Source organism: Triticum urartu, chromosome 4, assembly GCF_003073215.2.
Source record: "Triticum urartu cultivar G1812 chromosome 4, Tu2.1, whole genome shotgun sequence".
Taxonomy (NCBI): Eukaryota; Viridiplantae; Streptophyta; class Magnoliopsida; order Poales; family Poaceae; genus Triticum; species Triticum urartu.
This window is the reverse complement of record NC_053025.1, coordinates 501,366,782-501,386,151: the sequence shown is the minus strand read 5'-3', so window position 1 is coordinate 501,386,151 and position 19,370 is coordinate 501,366,782. Positions and strand designations below refer to the sequence as shown.

The 19,370-nt window shown below is 45.4% G+C and overlaps 1 protein-coding gene across 2 annotated transcripts; it reads right to left on the bottom strand.

Annotated features, from left to right (window-relative positions):
* Positions 1-14,277: 14,277 nt before the first annotated feature.
* LOC125552280 (peptidyl-tRNA hydrolase ICT1, mitochondrial) lies at positions 14,278-18,810 on the bottom strand. Of its 2 annotated transcripts, none has more exons than XM_048715780.1 (8): positions 18,445-18,810; positions 17,256-17,315; positions 16,681-16,763; positions 16,443-16,507; positions 16,340-16,373; positions 16,158-16,228; positions 14,685-14,840; positions 14,278-14,600 (listed from the first exon to the last, which is right to left on the bottom strand). In XM_048715780.1, the coding sequence occupies exons 1-7, from the start codon at positions 18,728-18,730 to the stop codon at positions 14,750-14,752; spliced, it is 690 nt and encodes a 229-aa protein (XP_048571737.1). In that variant the 5' UTR covers positions 18,731-18,810; the 3' UTR covers positions 14,278-14,600; positions 14,685-14,749. The 2 variants fall into 2 exon arrangements, with proteins under 2 accessions (XP_048571737.1, XP_048571736.1); XM_048715779.1 differs by having other exon boundaries at positions 14,278-14,567.
* Positions 18,811-19,370: the final 560 nt, after the last annotated feature.

Genomic DNA, 19,370 nt, shown 5'->3' with positions numbered 1-19,370 from the left:
GCATGAGTTTTGTGAAACTATTCCACATTGTTTAATTGAAGGCCAAACTCGAACTCAAATATCGCCTCTGCGATCAGATCGTAGAAACTTTATTTTCTTGTTATGATGATTTCCACTTCAACTCTAAAATTCTTTGAACTTTTCAAATTTCAAGACTTACGTTTCTTCAAGTAGATATACCCATATCTGCTCAAATCATCTGTGAAGGTCATAAAAATAACGATACCCGCCGCGAGCCTCAACACTCACCGAACCTCATACATCAGTATGTATTATATCCAATAAGTCAAGTTGCTCGCTCCATTGTTCTAGAGAACGGAGTCTTAGTCATCTTTGCCCATGAGGCATGGTCCGCAAGCATCAACTGATTCATAATCAAGTGATTCCAAAAGCCCATCAGCATGGATTTTCTTCATGCGCTTTACACCAATATGACCTAAACGGCAGTGCCACAAATAGTTGCACTATCATTATTAACTTTGCATCTTTTGGCTTCAATATTATGAATATGTGTATCATTACGATCGAGATCCAACAAACCATTTTCGTTGGGTGTATGACCATAGAAGGTTTTATTCATGTAAACAGAACAACAATTATTCTCTAACTTACCATATTGCAATAAACATGATCCAACCATATTCATGCTCAACACAAACACTAAATAACATTTACTTTAGGTTTAACACTAATCTCGAAAGTATAAGGAGTGCACGATGATGATCATATCAATCTTGGAACCATTTCCAATACACATCGTCACTTCACCCTTAACTAGTCCCTGTTCATTCTGCAACTCCTGTTTCAAGTTACTATTCTAGCAACTGAACTAGTATCAAATACTGAGGGGTTGCTATAAACACTAGTAAAGTACACATCAATAACATGTATATCAAATATACCTATGTTCACTTTGCCATCCTTCTTATCCACTAATTACTTGGGGTAGTTCCGCTTCCAGTGACCAGTCCCTTTGCAGTAGAAGCACTCAGTTTCAGGCTTAGGTCCAAACTTGGGTTTTTTCACTTGAGCAGCAACTTGCTTGCCGTTCTTCTTGAAGTTCCCCTTTCTTCCCTTTGTCCCTTTACTTGAAACTAGTGGTTTTGTTTACCATCAACACTTGATGCTTTTCTTGATTTCTACCTTCGTTGATTTCAGCATCACGAAGAGCTTGGGACTCGTTTCCGTTATCCCCTGCATATTATAGTTCATCACAAAGTTCTACTAACTTGGTGATGGTGACTAGAGAATTCTGTCAATCACTATTTTATCTGGAAGATTAACTCCCACTTGATTCAAGCGATTGTAGTACCCAGACAATCTGAGCACATGCTCACTGCTTGAGCTATTCTCCTCCATCTTTTAGCTATAGAACTTGTTGGAGACTTCATATCTCTCAACTCGGGTATTTGCTTGAAATATTAACTTCAACTCCTGGAACATCTCATATGGTCCATGATGTTAAAATGTCTTTGTAGTCCCGATTCTAAGCCGTTTAAGCATGGTGCACTAAACTATCAAGTAGTCATCATATATACATCTGCTCCTGCTAAGGTTTGTCACCTAGCGGTGCATCAAGACATAATTCTTCTGTCGCATGAGGATAAACCTCATCAACTGGAGCCGCCCCGCCAATCTCGCATCCTCTGCCTACTAACATCTTTAACTTAGTTTACTCTAGGAACATATCAAAAATAAAACAAGGGAGCTAAACGCGAGCTATTGATCTACAACATAGATATGCTAATACTACCAGGACTAAGATCATGATAAATTTAAGTTCAATTAATCATATTACTTAAGAACTCCCACTTAGATAGACATCCCTCTAATCCTCTAAGTGATCACGTGATCCAAATCAACTAAACCATGTCCGATCATCACGTGAGATGGAGTAGTTTCAATGGTGAACATCACTATGTTGATCATATCTACTATATGATTCACGCTCGACCTTTCGGTCTCCGTGTTCCGAGGCCATATCTGTTATATGCTAGGCTCGTCAAGTTTAACCTGAGTATTCCACGTGTGCAACTGTTTTGCACCCGTTGTATTTGAACGTAGAGCCTATCACACCCGATCATCACGTGGTGTCTCAGCACGAAGAACTTTCGCAACGGTGCATACTTAGGGAGAACACTTATACCTTGATAATTTAGTGAGAGATCATCTTATAAGGCTACCGTCAATCAAAGCAAGATAAGATGCATAAAAGATGAACATCACATGCAATAAATATAAGTGATATGATATGGCCATCATCTTCTTGTGCTTGTGATCTCCATCTCCGAAGCACCGTCATGATTACCATCGTCACCGGTGCGACACCTTGATCTCCATCGTAGCATCATTGTCGTCTCGCCAATCTTATGCTTCTACGACTATCGCTAATGCTTAGTGATAAAGTAAAGCATCATAGGGTGATTGCATTGCATACAATAAAGCGACAACCATATGGCTCTTGCCAGTTGCCGATAACTCAGTTACAAAACATGATCATGTCATACAATAAAATTTAGCATCATGTCTTGACCATATCACATCACAACATGCCCTGCAAAAAAAAGTTAGACGTCCTCTACTTTGTTGTTGCAAGTTTTACGTGGCTGCTACTGGGCTTAGCAAGAACCATTCTTACCTACGCATCAAAACCATAACAATAGTTCGTCAAGTTGGTGCCGTTTTAACCTTCGCAAGGACCGGGCGTAGCCACACTCGGTTCAACTAAAGTTGGAGAAACTGACACCCGCCAGCCACCTGTGTGCAAAGCACGTCGGTAGAACCAGTCTCGCGTAAGCGTACGCGTAATGTCGGTCTGGGCCGCTTCATCCAACAATACCGCCGAACCAAAGTATGACATGCTGGTAAGCAGTATGACTTATATCGCCCACAACTCACTTGTGTTCTACTTGTGCATATGACATCTACGCATAAAACCTGGCTCGGATGCCACTGTTGGGGAACGTAGTAATTTCAAAAATTTCCTACGCACACGCAGGATCATGGTGATGCATAGCAACGAGAGGGGAGAGTGTTGTCTACGTACCCTCGTAGACCATTCGCGGAAGCGTTATATCAACGCGGTTGATGTAGTGTAACGTCTTCACGATCCGACCGATCCACGTCTTCACGATCCGACCGATCAAGTACCGAACGCACGGCACCTCCGAGTTCTGCATACGTTCAACTCGATGACGTCCCTCGAACTCCGATCCAGCCGAGCTTTGAGGAAGAGTTCCATCAGCACGATGGCGTGGTGACGATGATGATGTTCTACCGACGCAGGGCTTCGCCTAAGCACCGCTACGATATGACCGAGGTGGATTATGGTGGAGGGGGCACCGCACACGGCTAAGAGATCCAAGGGATCAATTGTTGTGTCTTTGGGGTGCCCCCTGCCCCCATATATAAAGGAGTGGAGGAGGGGGAGGGCCGTCCCTCTCTATGGCGCGCCCTAGGGGAGTCCTACTCCCACCGGGAATAGGATTCCCCCTTTCCTAGTAGAACTAGGAGCCCTTCCAAGTAGTAGGAGTAGGAGGGAAGGAAAGGGAAGGGAAAAGGAGAAGGAAGGAAGGGGGCGCCCCCCCTCCCTAGTCCAATTCGGACCAGCCCATGGGGAGGGGTGCGGCCAACCTTTGAGGCATTTCTCTCCTTTCCTGTATGGCCCATTAAGGCCCAATATGAATTCCCGTAACTCCCCGGTACTCCCGAAAATACCCGAATCACTCGGAACCTTTCCGATGTCCGAATATAGTCGTCCAATATATCGATCTTTACATCTCGACCATTTCGAGACTCCTCGTCATGTCCCCGATCTCATCCGGGACTCCGAACTCCTTCGGTACATCAAAACACATAAACTCATAATATAACCGTCATCAAACTTTAAGCGTGCGGACCCTACGGGTTCGAGAACTATGTAGACATGACCGGGACACGTCTCCGGTCAATAACCAATAGCCGAACCTGGATGCTCATATTGGCTCCTACATATTCTACGAAGATCTTTATCGGTCAAACCGCATAACAACATATGTTGTTCCCTTTGTCATCGGTATGTTACTTGCCCGAGATTCGATCGTCGGTATCTCAATACCTAGTTCAATCTCGTTACCGGCAAGTCTCTTTACTCGTTCTGTAATACATCATCCCGCAACTAACTCATTAGTTGCAATGCTTGCAAGGCTTATAGTGATGTGCATTACCGAGTGGGCCCAGAGATACCTCTTCGACAATCAGAGTGACAAATCCTAATCTCGAAATACGCCAACCCAACAAGTACCTTTTGAGACACCTGTAGAGCACCTTTATAATCACCCAGTTACGTTGTGACGTTTGGTAGCACACAAAGTGTTCCTCCGGTAAACGGGAGTTGCATAATCTCATAGTCATAGGAACATGTATAAGTCATGAAGAAAGCAATAGCAATAAACTAAACGATCAAGTGCTATGCTAACGGAATGGGTCAAGTCAATCACATCATTCTCCTAATGATGTGATCCCGTTAATCAAATGGCAACTCTTTGTCTATGGCTAGGAAACATAACCATCTTTGATCAACGAGCTAGTCAAGTAGAGGCATACTAGTGACACTCTGTTTGTCTATGTATTCACACATGTATCATGTTTCCGGTTAATACAATTCTAGCATGAATAATAAACATTTATCATGATCTAAGGAAATAAATAATAACTTTATTATTGCCTCTAGGGCATATTTCCTTCAGCCGGCCCCCCTTGCCCTAAACAACTCGGTTTGGGCCTTAGGGGGGGGGGGCGCTCCCCACACTCCCCTTGCTTCCCTCTATTTCCACTAAGGCCCATGTAGGCCCATTAAGGCCCCGGGGAGGTTCCGGTAACCCCCGGTACTCCGGTAAAATCCCGATTTCACCCGAAACAATTCCGATATCCAAATATAGGCTTCCAATATATCAATCTTTATGTCTCGACCATTTTGAGACTCCTCGTCATGTCCGTGATCACATCCGGGACTCCGAACAACCTTTGGTACATCAAAACTCATAAACTCATAATATAACTATCATCGAAACGTTAAGCGTGCGGACCCTACTGGTTCGAGAACTATGTAGACATGACCGAGACACGCTCCGGTCAATAACCAATAGCGGAACCTGGATGCTCATATTGGCTCCTACATATTCTACGAAGATCTTTATCGGTCAAACCGCATAACAACATACGTTGTTCCCTTTGTCATCGGTATGTTACTTGCCCGAGATTCGATCGTCGGTATCTCAATACCTAGTTCAATCTCGTTACCGGCAAGTCTCTTTACCCGTTCCATAATACATCATCCCGCAACTAACTCATTAGTTGCAATGCTTGCAAGGCTTAAGTGATGTGCATTACCGAGAGGGCTAGAGATACCTCTCCGACAATCGAAGTGACAAATCCTAATCTCAAAATACGCCAACCCAACAAGTACCTTTGGAGACACCTGTAGAGCACCTTTATAATCACCCAGTTACGTTGTGACGTTTGGTAGCACACAAAGTGTTCCTCCGTTAAACAGGAGTTGCATAATCTCATAGTCATAGGAACATGTATAAGTCATGAAGAAAGCAATAGCACCAAACTAAACGATCAAGAGCTAAGCTAACGGAATGGGTCAAGTCAGTCACATCATTCTCCTAATGATGTGATCCCATTAATCAAATGACAACCCATGTCAATGGTTAGGAAACTTAACCATCTTTGATCAACGAGCTAGTCAAGTAGAGGCATACTAGTGACACTCTGTTTGTCTATGTATTCACACATGTATTATGTTTCCGGTTAATACAATTCTAGCATGAATAATAAACATTTATCATGATATAAGGAAATAAATAATAACTTTATTATTGCCTCTAGGGCATATTTCCTTCAGTTGCATTGTCAAGCTGCAAAACATCAGATGAGGATCAGATATAAGAAAATGTCATGGACACACTTTCGGAGGTAGGTAGGCAATTAGATCCTCTCTTACCGAACGGTATAGGTAGGCTTGAGATGTGGTCCCCCAACTGTACCCTGCCTCCTAGTCTGCTAGGAAGAAGAGATACGACCAGTTGGTAGAGTTCCCGGAGCTGTCTGGAAACACGACCTCCGTGAGAAGATACCACGGGTAGGCCCTCGCGTACCACTCCACGGTCATCTCGTCGGCGCCGTCGGGGCATTTCTGCCGGTGCTCCGAGAGCCAGGTCAAGGGCACAACGGATGTACGGTTACCCTTGACAGCGGGGTAGTCGCCGATGAGGGTGGCAACCCTCTGCTGCCAGTTGGTCCTCTCCACTCGCCCGGTGAGTGCATGACCCTCGATCGGCATGGCGGTAATCATCGCCCAATCCTCGAGGGTCACCGTCATCTCCCCGCATGGTAGATGGAAAGAATGGGTCTCCGGTCGCCACCGGTCAATCAACACCGTCAGAGCTGCGTGGACAAGCGTCGACGGCTGACGCTTGAACTGCAACACAAAACCCAACAGACGGGCTCTCTTGAAGAACGGCGCGTAGCGCTCATCGTAGTCCATATCCCCATGAACCCCGTGACCCCTCATGCGCTGTGGCTGGAGCATCTGTCAAAAAGTGAATGCCAAAAGTTAGGAAATTATTTTCATCAATCCAAAAACTTTCATCAAAATTTCATTCATATCACTTACCTCTCCGTTCTCTATGAACCGGGCACGATGACCCTTGTCGAATGCCCAGTCCAGCATGGAGTACCATGGGCCGATGTTGTCCGCAAGAGGTGGCCGCCTTAATAAAATTTCATAAACAAAACCACCATAAGCATAAAGTATACATAAACAAAAAATGAACTCAAATCATATCAACATGCATCATATCAAAATAAAATTTTAAGCATATTCCTCCAACAACAACTACTACACATGATGGATCAAATCATATCGACATGCATCATATCAAAAAATCCTCCAACATACATCATATCATCATATTTTTAAATAAAATTTTCCAAACAACATCTTCATATCATCATATCAACATGCATCATCAAACTAGGGTTCATCTTCACACTAGATCATATCATTATATCAACATGCATCATCAAACTAGGGTTCATCCTCATATCAACATTACATCATAATTTTTTTAACAAAAAAAATTATGAACTAGGGTTCATCTTCACACTAACATATGAACTATTGATTAGAGTTCATATCCAATACCACTAGTTACTAAATAACTAAGAACTACAACTACAATCAATCTTAGGTGAAAAAAATCCAATCTAAGTTCAAAAATATGAGGGATTTCAAGCAAATAATGCATCGAACCGGAAGCAAGTTTGTAAAAACTAATTGGAGGGATTGGAGGAGCTTACGTTTCTCTCTTCGGGGCCATCTCGATCCGCAAAAATGATCAACAAACGGTGAAGATTCGAGGGGGGGAGTGGAGGAGATGAGAGAGGGAGAGAGGGGCGACTTGGGGGAGAAAAAGAAGAACTGCTGACGAGGGGGAGGGGGAGGGGTGGGGAGATGGGCAGGGGCGCGAGGGTTTCGGTGGAAATAACCGCCCCAGACCCTACCGCCAGGGGCTCTGGCGGTAGGGTTAGACAGGCTACCGCCAGGTGCCATGGCGGTAGGGTGTGACGGAGGGGGACGACGGCCATTTCCGCGTGCTGACATGGATAAGTACCCTACCGCCAGGGGCCCTGGCGGTAGGCTATCTAACCCTACCGCCAGAGGCTCTGGCGGTAAGAAAAAGGGTCAAATCCCAAAAAAAATTCTGAAATTGTTTGTCAAAAGGGTCAAAACATGAAATTTTGCCCTCACGGGACGCGGCATGATTCCCGAATCGGTAGAGTTTTCTTATCCGGTGTAACCAACCCATCAGGATTCAAGTTTCCACTTATATGAAAACCCAACATTTCCTGCACTAATCAATTTTTAATGTCTAATTAGAGCATTATAAAACCATCATACTTGCTAACTGTAGATGAACTAATCAAATTAACAAATCAAAGTTGGCCTTGGTCATTATGTACTAACCCTTTAATTTCGTACGTACTTCCCTGTTTTCCTAGTTGGAGGGTCCTTCCTCTATCCGAACTTCTAAAAAGCAGCCCATCTGCTTTCATAGAACACGCCCCCAGGAACATTCTCTTTCACTTGCATATCTTGTTGAAGTTGGCTCTCGAGTGTGCTGATGCAACTCTGAACTAAGCTCAGAGGAGGGGTAGTAGGTATGCTTCAAACCCTCCGGGTGCATAACATATCCCCATTCATATTTGCCAGCAGAGAAATGGCTCGTTTGATCCTGGCTAACTCAGTATGATTCATACCATAATGCGTATGGACTCAACACTTTTCTTACTCCGAAACCATCCCTGGGTGATCCAATCATTGGTGAATGGGCTCGGTAAGGTAGAAGGAAATGTTGGAGATATGCCCTGGAGACAATCATGTATGATGATATTTTATATGTGTTTATGAATAAAAATAGTCCTCGGACATTATCAATGATGTGTATCAACAAGTACGTGACTTGTTTGTGGGACTATGCATTGCATGATGCCTGTCCTAAAAGGTCCCTAGCCGAAAGGGCTGTATGAAGCGCAGCCGACTAGACTAGCATATGACACGGTCGATGGCTTTGTCTAACCGGATAATATGGACTCGGAATGATCTGGTCGGATCCGACATAGTCGGATCCGAGTCGAGATAAGGTCTGAGTTGGACAGACCCAACTTGAGACGCAGCGATGTGTCATCTGCGAGTCTCTAGTATAACATACATTCAATATCCCGAAACCCGAGTTGGCGCATGTACTCGGGATGGTGACAGACTTGCTTTGGGCCAACAAACGCTACTCCGTGACTGGGTAGTTACGAATGCAGTTTTCGGGCTTGTCCAGACCCATGTCGCGAGACATGGTCGAGCAAAATGGGATTTGCCCCTCCAATCAGGAGAGATATACTCTAGGGTCCTTGTGTGATCCGACCAAGATAAGCATGGCCATGCGGCAAGGATTATGAGCTAATCTGCTTTGTGGTCGGCATCACTGGAACGAGAAAGAGGTCGGGCTAGTACAAGGATGAGAGATTTGCCTTGAGCCCGACAACATAGATCGTGTGGCAAAGGGAACGGAAGTGTGACATGTCGTACAGGTTCGCCAACCGGCTTCATTGTCTACTTGGTGGTCGGCACGCCTTGTTAGATGCCGCTACCAGCCGAGCAAGTCGGAGGTGATCCGACCTGCAACCAAGCCGACTTGAACCTAAGGGGTCGCGTGCTTAAGGAAAGGAACCTGTGAGGCCCGATCCGACTCCATGATTCAGATGTGATCCTACTCGGACACGAATCCCGGCCGAACAGATTTTGGGCTTTAGGGTCCGTGCGAGGCCCAAGTGTTCGGCCCGCGACGGACGCCTATATATAGTGGAGGTGCGGCACACTCATTCGGTTGATCGCTTCGGCGCCGTCACTGGGGCTTTGCATGTGTTGCAAGTAGCCACCTCCACTCGCCGTCGACTGTGTGATCGGATCTAGCAGTCCGCCGGATGGTGTTTATCCTGCACATGCGAATACCGTTAGAGGCGGTGCATTTGCGCAGCTCCAGTGAGCCTGTTCGCGGGGTCCAATTGGCTATGTGGGAGATCGACGTGGAGGCGACGACTCCGGAGACGCGCTGCCCCAACTCTACTTCCGCTGCACAACACTACGCGTCTAGTGGTAACGATCTGTGATCCATCTCCCATAGCATGTTCTTGGTTGTTCTACGCGTAGAAAAATTTTAATTTGCAGTCAACGTACCCTACCGTAGAACCTAATAGGAAAGGCCCCCTCCCGACCTGGGAAATTCACCGCAGGAAAGACTGGTGCCGACCAGCAAAAGCGAACCCTTCAATACATCGTGTTCAGCCCTCCCTCAATCAAGAATCCCCAAGGGACCCCAAGAAATTTTGGTATACAAAAGTGAATTACTATTCTCATTAACAACATTCAACCATCCGGACAACCATAGCCTTCCACCCACATTGAAAGCGGCCTTTTTTCTTTGTTTTTTTAACTTTCTCTATATTTTCACATTAGTCACTTGTAAGAGTAGGTTTTGAACCCACTGAGGAAAATGAGTTACCTGCACAGGTCGCTACTTATGTGACAAGGAATTTCGCTACCTTATGGATTCCATGATTATAAGTTCATAACCCTAGCACCCATTCCTAAAGGAAAGAGCGATATGGTGGCTTTGGAAATCTTTCTATTACATTATCTTTGAATCTACATAGAATAGATTAGTAGATTGATGTTACATACAACCACAGAACGAGCAATGAATCCCCAATGACAAACAAACAAGGGGCGGGGCATTTTCTAGAGTTGACACTCGTGCTTGCATTTTTTCTATTTATTCCAGACTTTCTGCCGATGTTCTTTCACTAAGAGAAGACACACTCCCATCTAGTATGGTGGCACATGTGGTGACTTTCTCGATCTCAAGATATTGTTTCGACTCAGTATCTTATGTGCGTGTTTGTGAGCATCTATGTTTATACTGTGTTCAGACAAAAATGATGGATGACTGTTAGAGCATCAACAACTTCATCGGGCAAAAGTGAGCCCCAAACACCTACTGATCGCACGCGGAGAGTGACCAGCCCCCCTCAAATGCCCGCGTCCATAGCCGTCTTCCCCGTAGCAAGCCCTCAAATCCATACACTCAAAATTGACATGTCCTAAAAAATAGAGCTATGGAGAAAGTTCACCCACGGTTGCCCTTCCCTTGCCGTCTTCGTCACGGACGTACTGGTCGAAGACGGAATATAGATTGAGCCTGATCTGCTCATTGTCGGAGCTGTCTAGGCAGTCCGACGAGGGCATGGACCGCTCGAGATTTCTCCTTTGGAGGACACGCACCGTCCAGGGTTGACGCTTAGCAAGGATGATGGCATGCATTGCATCCTGGGTCGACACGTGTGGCTCGGCCTCCGCGACCGCCCTTACCTTCTCCGTCACATGAAGGGCATGTCAGTCCTTGGCACATCCATGGTTGTGGCCGTGCCATCTGGCGGCGTTGACCTCGAACTTGGAGCTCAACATCGCGGGGACAAGGCTTGGTCGTAGGGTTTGTGCCGCCGGCCCGGGGCCGTCCGGTTGGGCGTAGCGGCACATCCAGCCCATGCCCGCCACCCCCGACATCGCCGTGGTAACACGCCTTGAGCCGCTGGCGCCGTCGGATCCAAGCACCACTTGCGCGGATGCAATGGATTCCTACCGGAGCGACTATGATTACGGAGCTGAGGTTTCCTCCTGGGACCGGCGGAGAGTTATCCAGACAAATAACTCCTCGTCCTCTCATGGGACGAGGTCCCAGTCGACGGGATCCAAAGTTGCCGGACTCGGATCTGCTACCTGCCATGCCAAAGAAGACCGAAGATCTCCAAAGAGGACTTGGGGATGGAGCAGTGCGGAGAGGAGCCTAAGTGGAGTGGCTAGGGTTTAATACAAGATACAGAAAGGGAAACATATTTGTAGGGTTAGGATGGGCCCGCATGGGCCAGATCCGACGTGACGAACGTAGTCGGGCGTCCCCATGCCCACCCCACATATGGGCTAGGTATGGGAAGTGTTGATTAACCTAGACGTCTGCGCGAACTATGCGGGATCAAATTGGGTGACAAATTACTATCTTGGCAGCAACGAGTCAAGCTCCAAGACTTTGAGGAAGGATATGGGATATTCGGTTCTAGATGCTCTTAGGATGCGTTTGGTTACCTGCATACCCCAAAACAAGCCGAGTGGGTGCAAAATAACGTGTTTGGTAGCATACATGGGGGCCTGGCGCGCACGTGCATGAACCATAAAGCAGCCCACGGCCTATCTCGCTAGGAACGCTCTAATCGGCCGTTTCTAGCGAGCCAAGCTGAGTCGGGCACAAAAAGTCGGACGGTGTGCGTGGCGGTGCAGGGGGGACCCGGTGCGAAGATGGTGGGAGACCGTAATCTGCCGGTGTAGGATGGTGCAAAATCTAGGCTCATTCCCATTAACTCGTTCGCCTCTTGCTCTAGGACAACCCCCTCCTCGGTTCTTAGCACTGGCGGCGGCAAAGACTCGGGTCTGCGCAAGCGGCAACGGCGGCAGCACCAACATCACTCACCGATAGCAGGAGTTGCTCTCCCCTTCTTCATCGCCTCCGTCTCGTCCTCCTCGTCTCAGTCATGGGCCCCCGTACTCCTCATCGGTTCAGAAACCGGTAAGCATACACCCCCTCCTCTGTTCATTCGAGGCACGGTGTTGGTTAGATTTCGCCGTTCCTTACGGATACATTGTTGTCTAGGAGGATCTAGACGAACAGATGAAGATGGTAATTCAGCCAGCAACACTCATGTCAATGATTCAGGTTTGGATGATGTCCGTTTACCAGATAACAATTCATCGTAGTGAAAAGTGTGTCATTAGGTATGGTCCATTCTTCATTCGAGACAGGGAGAGGATTGCCAATCTGAACTACATCTGCAACAACAATGATGTAGAGGCCGTGAACATGCTTCGAATGCGTTGATCACCATTTTCCATGCTTGTGAAGACCTCTAGGAATAGGTGGTTACTAGAAGATAGCATCCACACCTTTGTGGAAGAGCAAGTTACCATGTTCCTTCATCTCGCCGGTCATAATCAGACGTTCGGGGTTATTCACAACACATTCAAGAGATCCAATGGGACCATTTTCTCGGTATTACGAGCAAGTGTTGTATGCCGCTGGGGAGCTCAAAGGAGAGATGATCAAGGCACCAACCGAGCAAACTCCGCACAAGATCTGCACAAGCCCAAGATGGTATCCGTATTTCAAGGTGAGCAGTGCTCGTATTTCGTGCCATAACATGCTTACAATGTTGTCATACAGCCATAAGAACACGTTTTCACGCCATCACATGATTGTATTGGCGCCATAAATGATACTCACATCACTGCTAGAGTGTTGAGGACACATGCAACAACATATAGGGGTAGAAAGCACCACACTAGCCAGAATGTGCCTACTGCCGTTGACTTCAATTTGAAGTTCACGTATGTGTTGGCTGGCTGGGAAGGATCAACCATGATGCTAACTTTCTTGCTGACAGCATGACAAGGCAAGATGGCATCAATAGTCCAAGTGGCGAGGTCTACCTAGGAGATGCTGACTATGGATCTCGCCCTGGTGTTCTTCAACCCTTCAGGAAAACCAGGTACCATCTAAACGCGTTCTTTTCTAGGAATGCACAAGAATTGTTCAATTTTAGACACTCCAACCTTAGAATCATGGTTGAGAGGATATTTGGAGCTCTCGAGAATCGATTTAAGATCCTAGATTAGAAGTCATTCCACCCTTACCTCACTCAAGTTAAGCTTGTTCTTGCTTGGTGCATTTTGCATAACTGGATCCTACAATGGGGTTTTGATGAGTTGGTGCCGGAGGAGGAAGATGTGACAGCCGATGATGATCACTCCGGTCATGGTGTGGAGGCACGTGACAATGAAGTTTGGAAGATCAAAATGTTGGAATGGGCTGAGACAATATGGGCAAATAGAGGAACTACAAAGATCTAAAGAACAACAGGAGCAACAGAGGAAGATGAAGATGAATAGGAGAACAAGAAGCAGTAGCAAAGGACCCGCGCCCCCCCCCCCCCTATTTCATCATCGATGAACTATCCCCTGTTAAGGCCGCGTTCCACAGTCATCCTCATCGATGAACTATCCCCTATTAAGGCCGCGTTCCACAGTCATCCGCGGAGCAGAGCGGGCTTTAATCAACTCCGCAAATTATGGCCTTAATCAACTGGATTGCCGCTCCGCTCCGGCGCGGAGCGGAGGGAATCCAAACGCGGCTTAAGCCACATGGTTATTAACTTGTAATGCTATTTGTTAGGAGTTAGGATGAGCTGCTATTTCATTGCAAAACTGTTTAATTCCTACTGTATTTGTGGTGTGATGGTCCAATAATGCAGTGTGTAGTATGTGGTAAGGTCACCACAGATGCAATGTGAACTGTGAAGTGAGGAGAGGTGAGCACACCACATGCCGTGCTCAACCAAATACCGTGTTTTGCAGGTTCACAGCCTTAAACTCGGTCAGCATGACAACCAAACGCCAGGCATGAAAGTGCTCAGTGGTGCGATGCAGGGTACCAAATGATGTGCAGAACATGTTTTTACCCTGCATTAGCTCAGCATGTCCCTACTCGGCCACAGATGCAAACTATAAAAAATCGATGTGAGCAACCAAACGCATCCTTAGTCTTGCCACATACTACTAGATTTCTAGTCCAGTGAACATGTGATGCATCTGATATATTCAGGGTTCAGGACCAACGATGTGTACAGTGCGTGTTGGGACAGAAGCAATGTTTCTCGTCAGGCGCTGGTTTCCAATGGATGAAACAAAAACTGTCTGTGAAGCTATCCCCACCAAGATGCCATCACACTTTTCGGCTCTTGTTCTTTTTTACATTTACTATGAAAACAAGAACTAGCTGTAACAACGACCTAGTATCTTCACCAAGATGCCTTCACCATGCTACTGGCGCAAGACTCCGCTGAAGGTACGTCCAAGAAACACGCTGAGAAAATGCCAGTAATCAGTGCCTCTGAATCTGTGCAGTATTGATGTTACTGACATATAGACATCAGGAAACTAGTACAAAATGGAGATTAAGGGAAACCAGAGCAGCAGTTACCATGCAGAAGACTTGATCACATCAGTACAACAGGTAAGAGAGAAGGCGCTTTTGTTATCCTGCAATCAGTCCCAGCTGGGTTTGCTCCTCCTCGATTCTTTCTTCTGTGAGAGTACCTTCTTGTTTTGCATTCTGTTCCTCTCAGCGGCTGCAGCACTACAATAATACATAGATCAACTGAGTCAACGAGTGTAGTTTGACAATTTTATCTTCTCATGTGTTATTCAGAGATGAAACGGCATATATTTCAGGCCAGTTTTGGTGGCCCATTTATCGCCACAAGTTAGAGGCAAAAAAATTGGCTAAGCAATATGCCTATGGCAAGCAGGTTAGGTAGGCATTACATGCCATAGTTGTGGAAGCAAACCAAATAGCTGACATAGTAGGGCAAACAAAGAACCAAACATGCCTGACTCCACGAAACATGGACCTTGGGCCTAAGAAAGTGTGACAAGTCATAGTTGTAACAAGTAACCAATATGGAGAACGAGAATAAGGTTAGGGTCATGTTTGGTTTGAATCCTCACATTCCAAGAAAAAAAGCATGCCACAGATTTGTGCTGAGCAAATCATCTACCACAAGTGTTGGTGCGTGGCAGGTTTTCGCACAGATCAGAAATGACACGAGGCTAAGGAACTGTACCCATGGCATGAACATTGGTTTAGACAGATGGTGTCTACAATACCACTCCAGACAACACATACAGCAGTTTGTTCTGTAACTTGTCTATTTTTTAGACAATGTCCATACAATGGCAAAATCACCGTCTGTAAGTTGTCTGAAAAAATCCTACAGACCGTCTGTAGAGACAAACTATTTCTCTCTACTTTCTCTTTTCTCACATCACTAAAATTCCAACGTGGCACCCCTTACAGATGGCTGACTAGATACTGTTGCACATGCCCTAATAGGCAGGACATGATACAAGGCTAGGAACGGATGGCACCCTACAAGTATGGCCAGGGGTGGAGCATCGTGGAGACCAAACTGGGCCCTGGCAGGGTTTCCCATATATGGCCAATTTAGTGCTATGGCCCGTGATCTACTGCTTGGTTTTGTGGCTCGTGTGTTGCTTTGGCCCATTAGTTCAGCAACTAGCCCGGTCTTTGGTGTGGTTGACGCTCCACCACCGAGTGTGGCAACAAGCGAAACAACAGCCTAAAGAAAGTCAAACTCGCCTAAGTGAGCTGTGGCAAGTTGTGGCTTCAAATCAAGTATACTCAGCAAATAGCAAGTGAACCAAGCATCCCCTTAGAGTATACATGTACAGAAGGTTTCAACGATATCTACACTTTTTTTTGCGGGTAACGATATCTACACTACATGACACCTTTTACAATTTCCTTAAATGACTTGCACTTATATAAACAAAAGAGCTAGCTCAGTTAAGATTAGCTCATCAGTTGCTACTTGTGTGGAGTATTGGTGCCTAAATAAATTTGAAGGAAGCAAATGGCCAGAAAGCAGCTTACATTTTTTCAATTTTCTTCTTTTGCTCTTCTGAAGGCGGTGGGGGAACATATGATGCAGCATCAATGATCGCCTGTTATCAAATATTTAATGAGTACGCTATATGGAAAAGGGGCAACAGCAATATGGACCCTATGCTATGCGAATTGCTTCTAGACAAAGATTTGAAATGGATGAGGTGTACCTGTATTTTCTGCAAAGCATCTTCAATATTGCCCCTAAGGTGATAAACATGTCAATTGCTGTCCAAATAAGACAACAAAAAGAAATAGCTAAGTGATATTTACTTCTGTGTCCTAGTTTTCGTAGAAGACATCACAAGTTCACCATCCTTATTTATCCTGTTCTTTTCCTGGGCGTACAGAAATTTAAATTGTAACGACCTCTCTAAATATGAAATATAACACAAAAATGCATACAAGAGAAAGCAGATAATATGATGCATCCATTAAAGGTAAACAACATAATACAGAAGACATGATAGCAACATAAACAGATAAGATGTGTAAATTAAGGTTTTCAAACCGTTTGCAATATCCGTTCCTTAATCCTCTCTCCGAGCCAATGAGCTTTCTCAACATTGAACCGCATGTCGACCTTTGTATTAACTGCAAAATAGTGGTACACATTTTAGCGTGAAGTGGTAACATCAACATCCTTAAGTAATCACTATCTGGACATCCTTAATATAAAGAAATGGAGAATCTGGTTTGAGGGACTGGATGGTTAATGGACGGAACCATCCTAGCTCTGAATCCGACCCAGTTGTTTGGTTTGACAAATGGAATACATTTGGCAAATTTAATGGACCATCCAATGATGGACTCACCCCATCCTAGGACAAGGTGATCCCTAAGATAAAACACCCCATCAATGGGCCAACAGCAATTATTTGAACATGACAAGTGATGAAACAAAACGTGCTACTGCTGAATTGGAATTGTTCAACAAAACAGACCAGTCATTAGTTTCACAATGCTGAACCAACAACAATTCAGATATACTCCCTCTGTCACAAAATAAGTGACTCAACTTATTTTGTGACGGAGGGAGTACTAGGCAATGCAGTGATAAATAAGGAGAATGTACAGACAGCAAACCTTTGTTAACATTCTGACCACCCGCGCCCCCACTTCTTGCAAAGCTAACAGTAACATGATCTGCACACATAAAGTGGGTTACTTCAGACCAGCTGGCAACCCACGTAACGGTTGGATACATAGTCATCAGGAATCAAACGTTTAGAAATGTCACTGGGATACAGAATGCAGAACTAATACTGTTGACACTGGGGGAGCTATGTGAGGGCTAAACTGTGCCATGGCCCGCTCAATCCAAAACATATGCATAATAGCCTAGTTGGTGAGCAAAAACAATGCCTATGTACGAGTGAAAGCTTAGATTGGCCTGCCCTGGTTTTTTGTTGTAGCTCCGCTACTGACTGTTGACATAAATACTTGTAAGGTATGCTATATATATGATCGCAGTTTAGCGAATTCTTCAAACTATTTTCCTTCTTCCAGTTCATAGTCAAATACCTGCAACAAGCCGTGACAAGAATATGCATTTTACTTGCAACTTGCAACAATCAGACCAGATGTTCCATTACCTCTTACATGAACTTACAGGTTAGATAAAGCAATTTACTAACCAAAAGCTCATTATTACCTCATATCTGTACCTAATATTTACTTTCTTTTTCTTCGCTTCAAGCTGTAAGGCAAGCAAGCCTAGCTACTTCTCAAGCTTAATTAACTTGGTTTCCACAGTACCAGTTTCTGCTTAATAAAAGCAGATTGGCAACAGAGCAAGCAAACAAATCAACTTCATAGCTAGCATTCACCACACCGCCAGCTTACAAATTCTTTTGTGCTACGAAAATGCCAGTAGAACGATGTCCTTAGCATGAAATGTATGCATAAGTAGCAGATACACATACACTTGAACGAGCAATCAGGAGGGGCAACTCCGTAGAGGCAGACGGCTAGGTAGAATGGACTTATGGCCCCAAATCAGATGCACATTTCTCACTCTATAAATAGCATCGTTACTGCAAAGGCATCACAATCCTCCTTAGCAAATATGGCACCTCGTGATCCCCATCTTCTATGTTCCTAGTCATAAGCTACAACTTTAAAAGTCTAAATCTCAATACAGGCTATTTCCTAATATTTGAAAAGCACTACTTACTACTCCATTTCTAAAGCATGAGCAATCAATTCGGATTTATGTACCAATGATAGTAGTACTACAACAATGGGGCAAATTAGGGCGGTTGGGATGAGTTACCTATGGTGATCTTGGGGGCGGGATCAGAGCCGGCTGAGGCCGCGCGCTCCTCGGCGTCGCGCATCACCTGCTGTGCCAGTGCTAGTCGCGCTGACACCTTCTTACCCCTGCCGTCGCCGGCCTCGGCCGCCGAGCATCGGAGATGGACCAACCCGACCCTGGCAACGCTCAGGCCCAGGCCCAGGCCCGGGCTCGGGGAGGGGGACAGGGGCCCTCGGAAGAGAAGAGAAGGGACGTGACAGAAGCCGAGCCGTAGGAGGCGGGCGCTCCGCATGGCGGTCGCCATTAGCCTTTCTGTGGAGGGAGACGAGTGTCGAGCGACGAGACGGACCGGAATGGCACGGGGGCATACGGCAGCAAGGCGAGGAAGAAGAGGTAGAAATTTATATGGGCTTAAAGGGCTTCGGTGGTCATCTGCGTCCGCTCATGGGCCGGCATCAGAGGTAGCCCGGACCTCGTAGTTGATTTCTCGAAACAGAAGCATTTGCAGGCTTTCTCAAATGACCACGGCCACATGCTAATCATTTTAAAGCCGGAGCACGGGCGGTGAATATGCGCATACAAACTGGGCCGACCCATTTATTTTTATATTCGATCGCTGGCATGCGACGCTCGCGAGCGAACGATCGCTTCGCTGGTTCGAATCCTTTTTTCTCTTCCGATTTATTGTTTCTTCACCGGTTTTCTGAGTTTCTTTTGTTTTTTCACCGGTTTTCTGAGTTTTTTTTGTTTTTTCACCGGTTTTATTTGTTTTATTCCTGGTTTTCAGGGATTATCTATTTTATTTCTTTCTTCATTTATTATCTTCGTTACTTTCACAATATTCATCGGTTTTTTGTTTTCTTTGTTTCTTTCTTGTTATTTTTTGTTTCTTTATTGGTTTCAGTACTTCCCATTCTTTTTCCACTTGTTTCCTTGGTTTTATT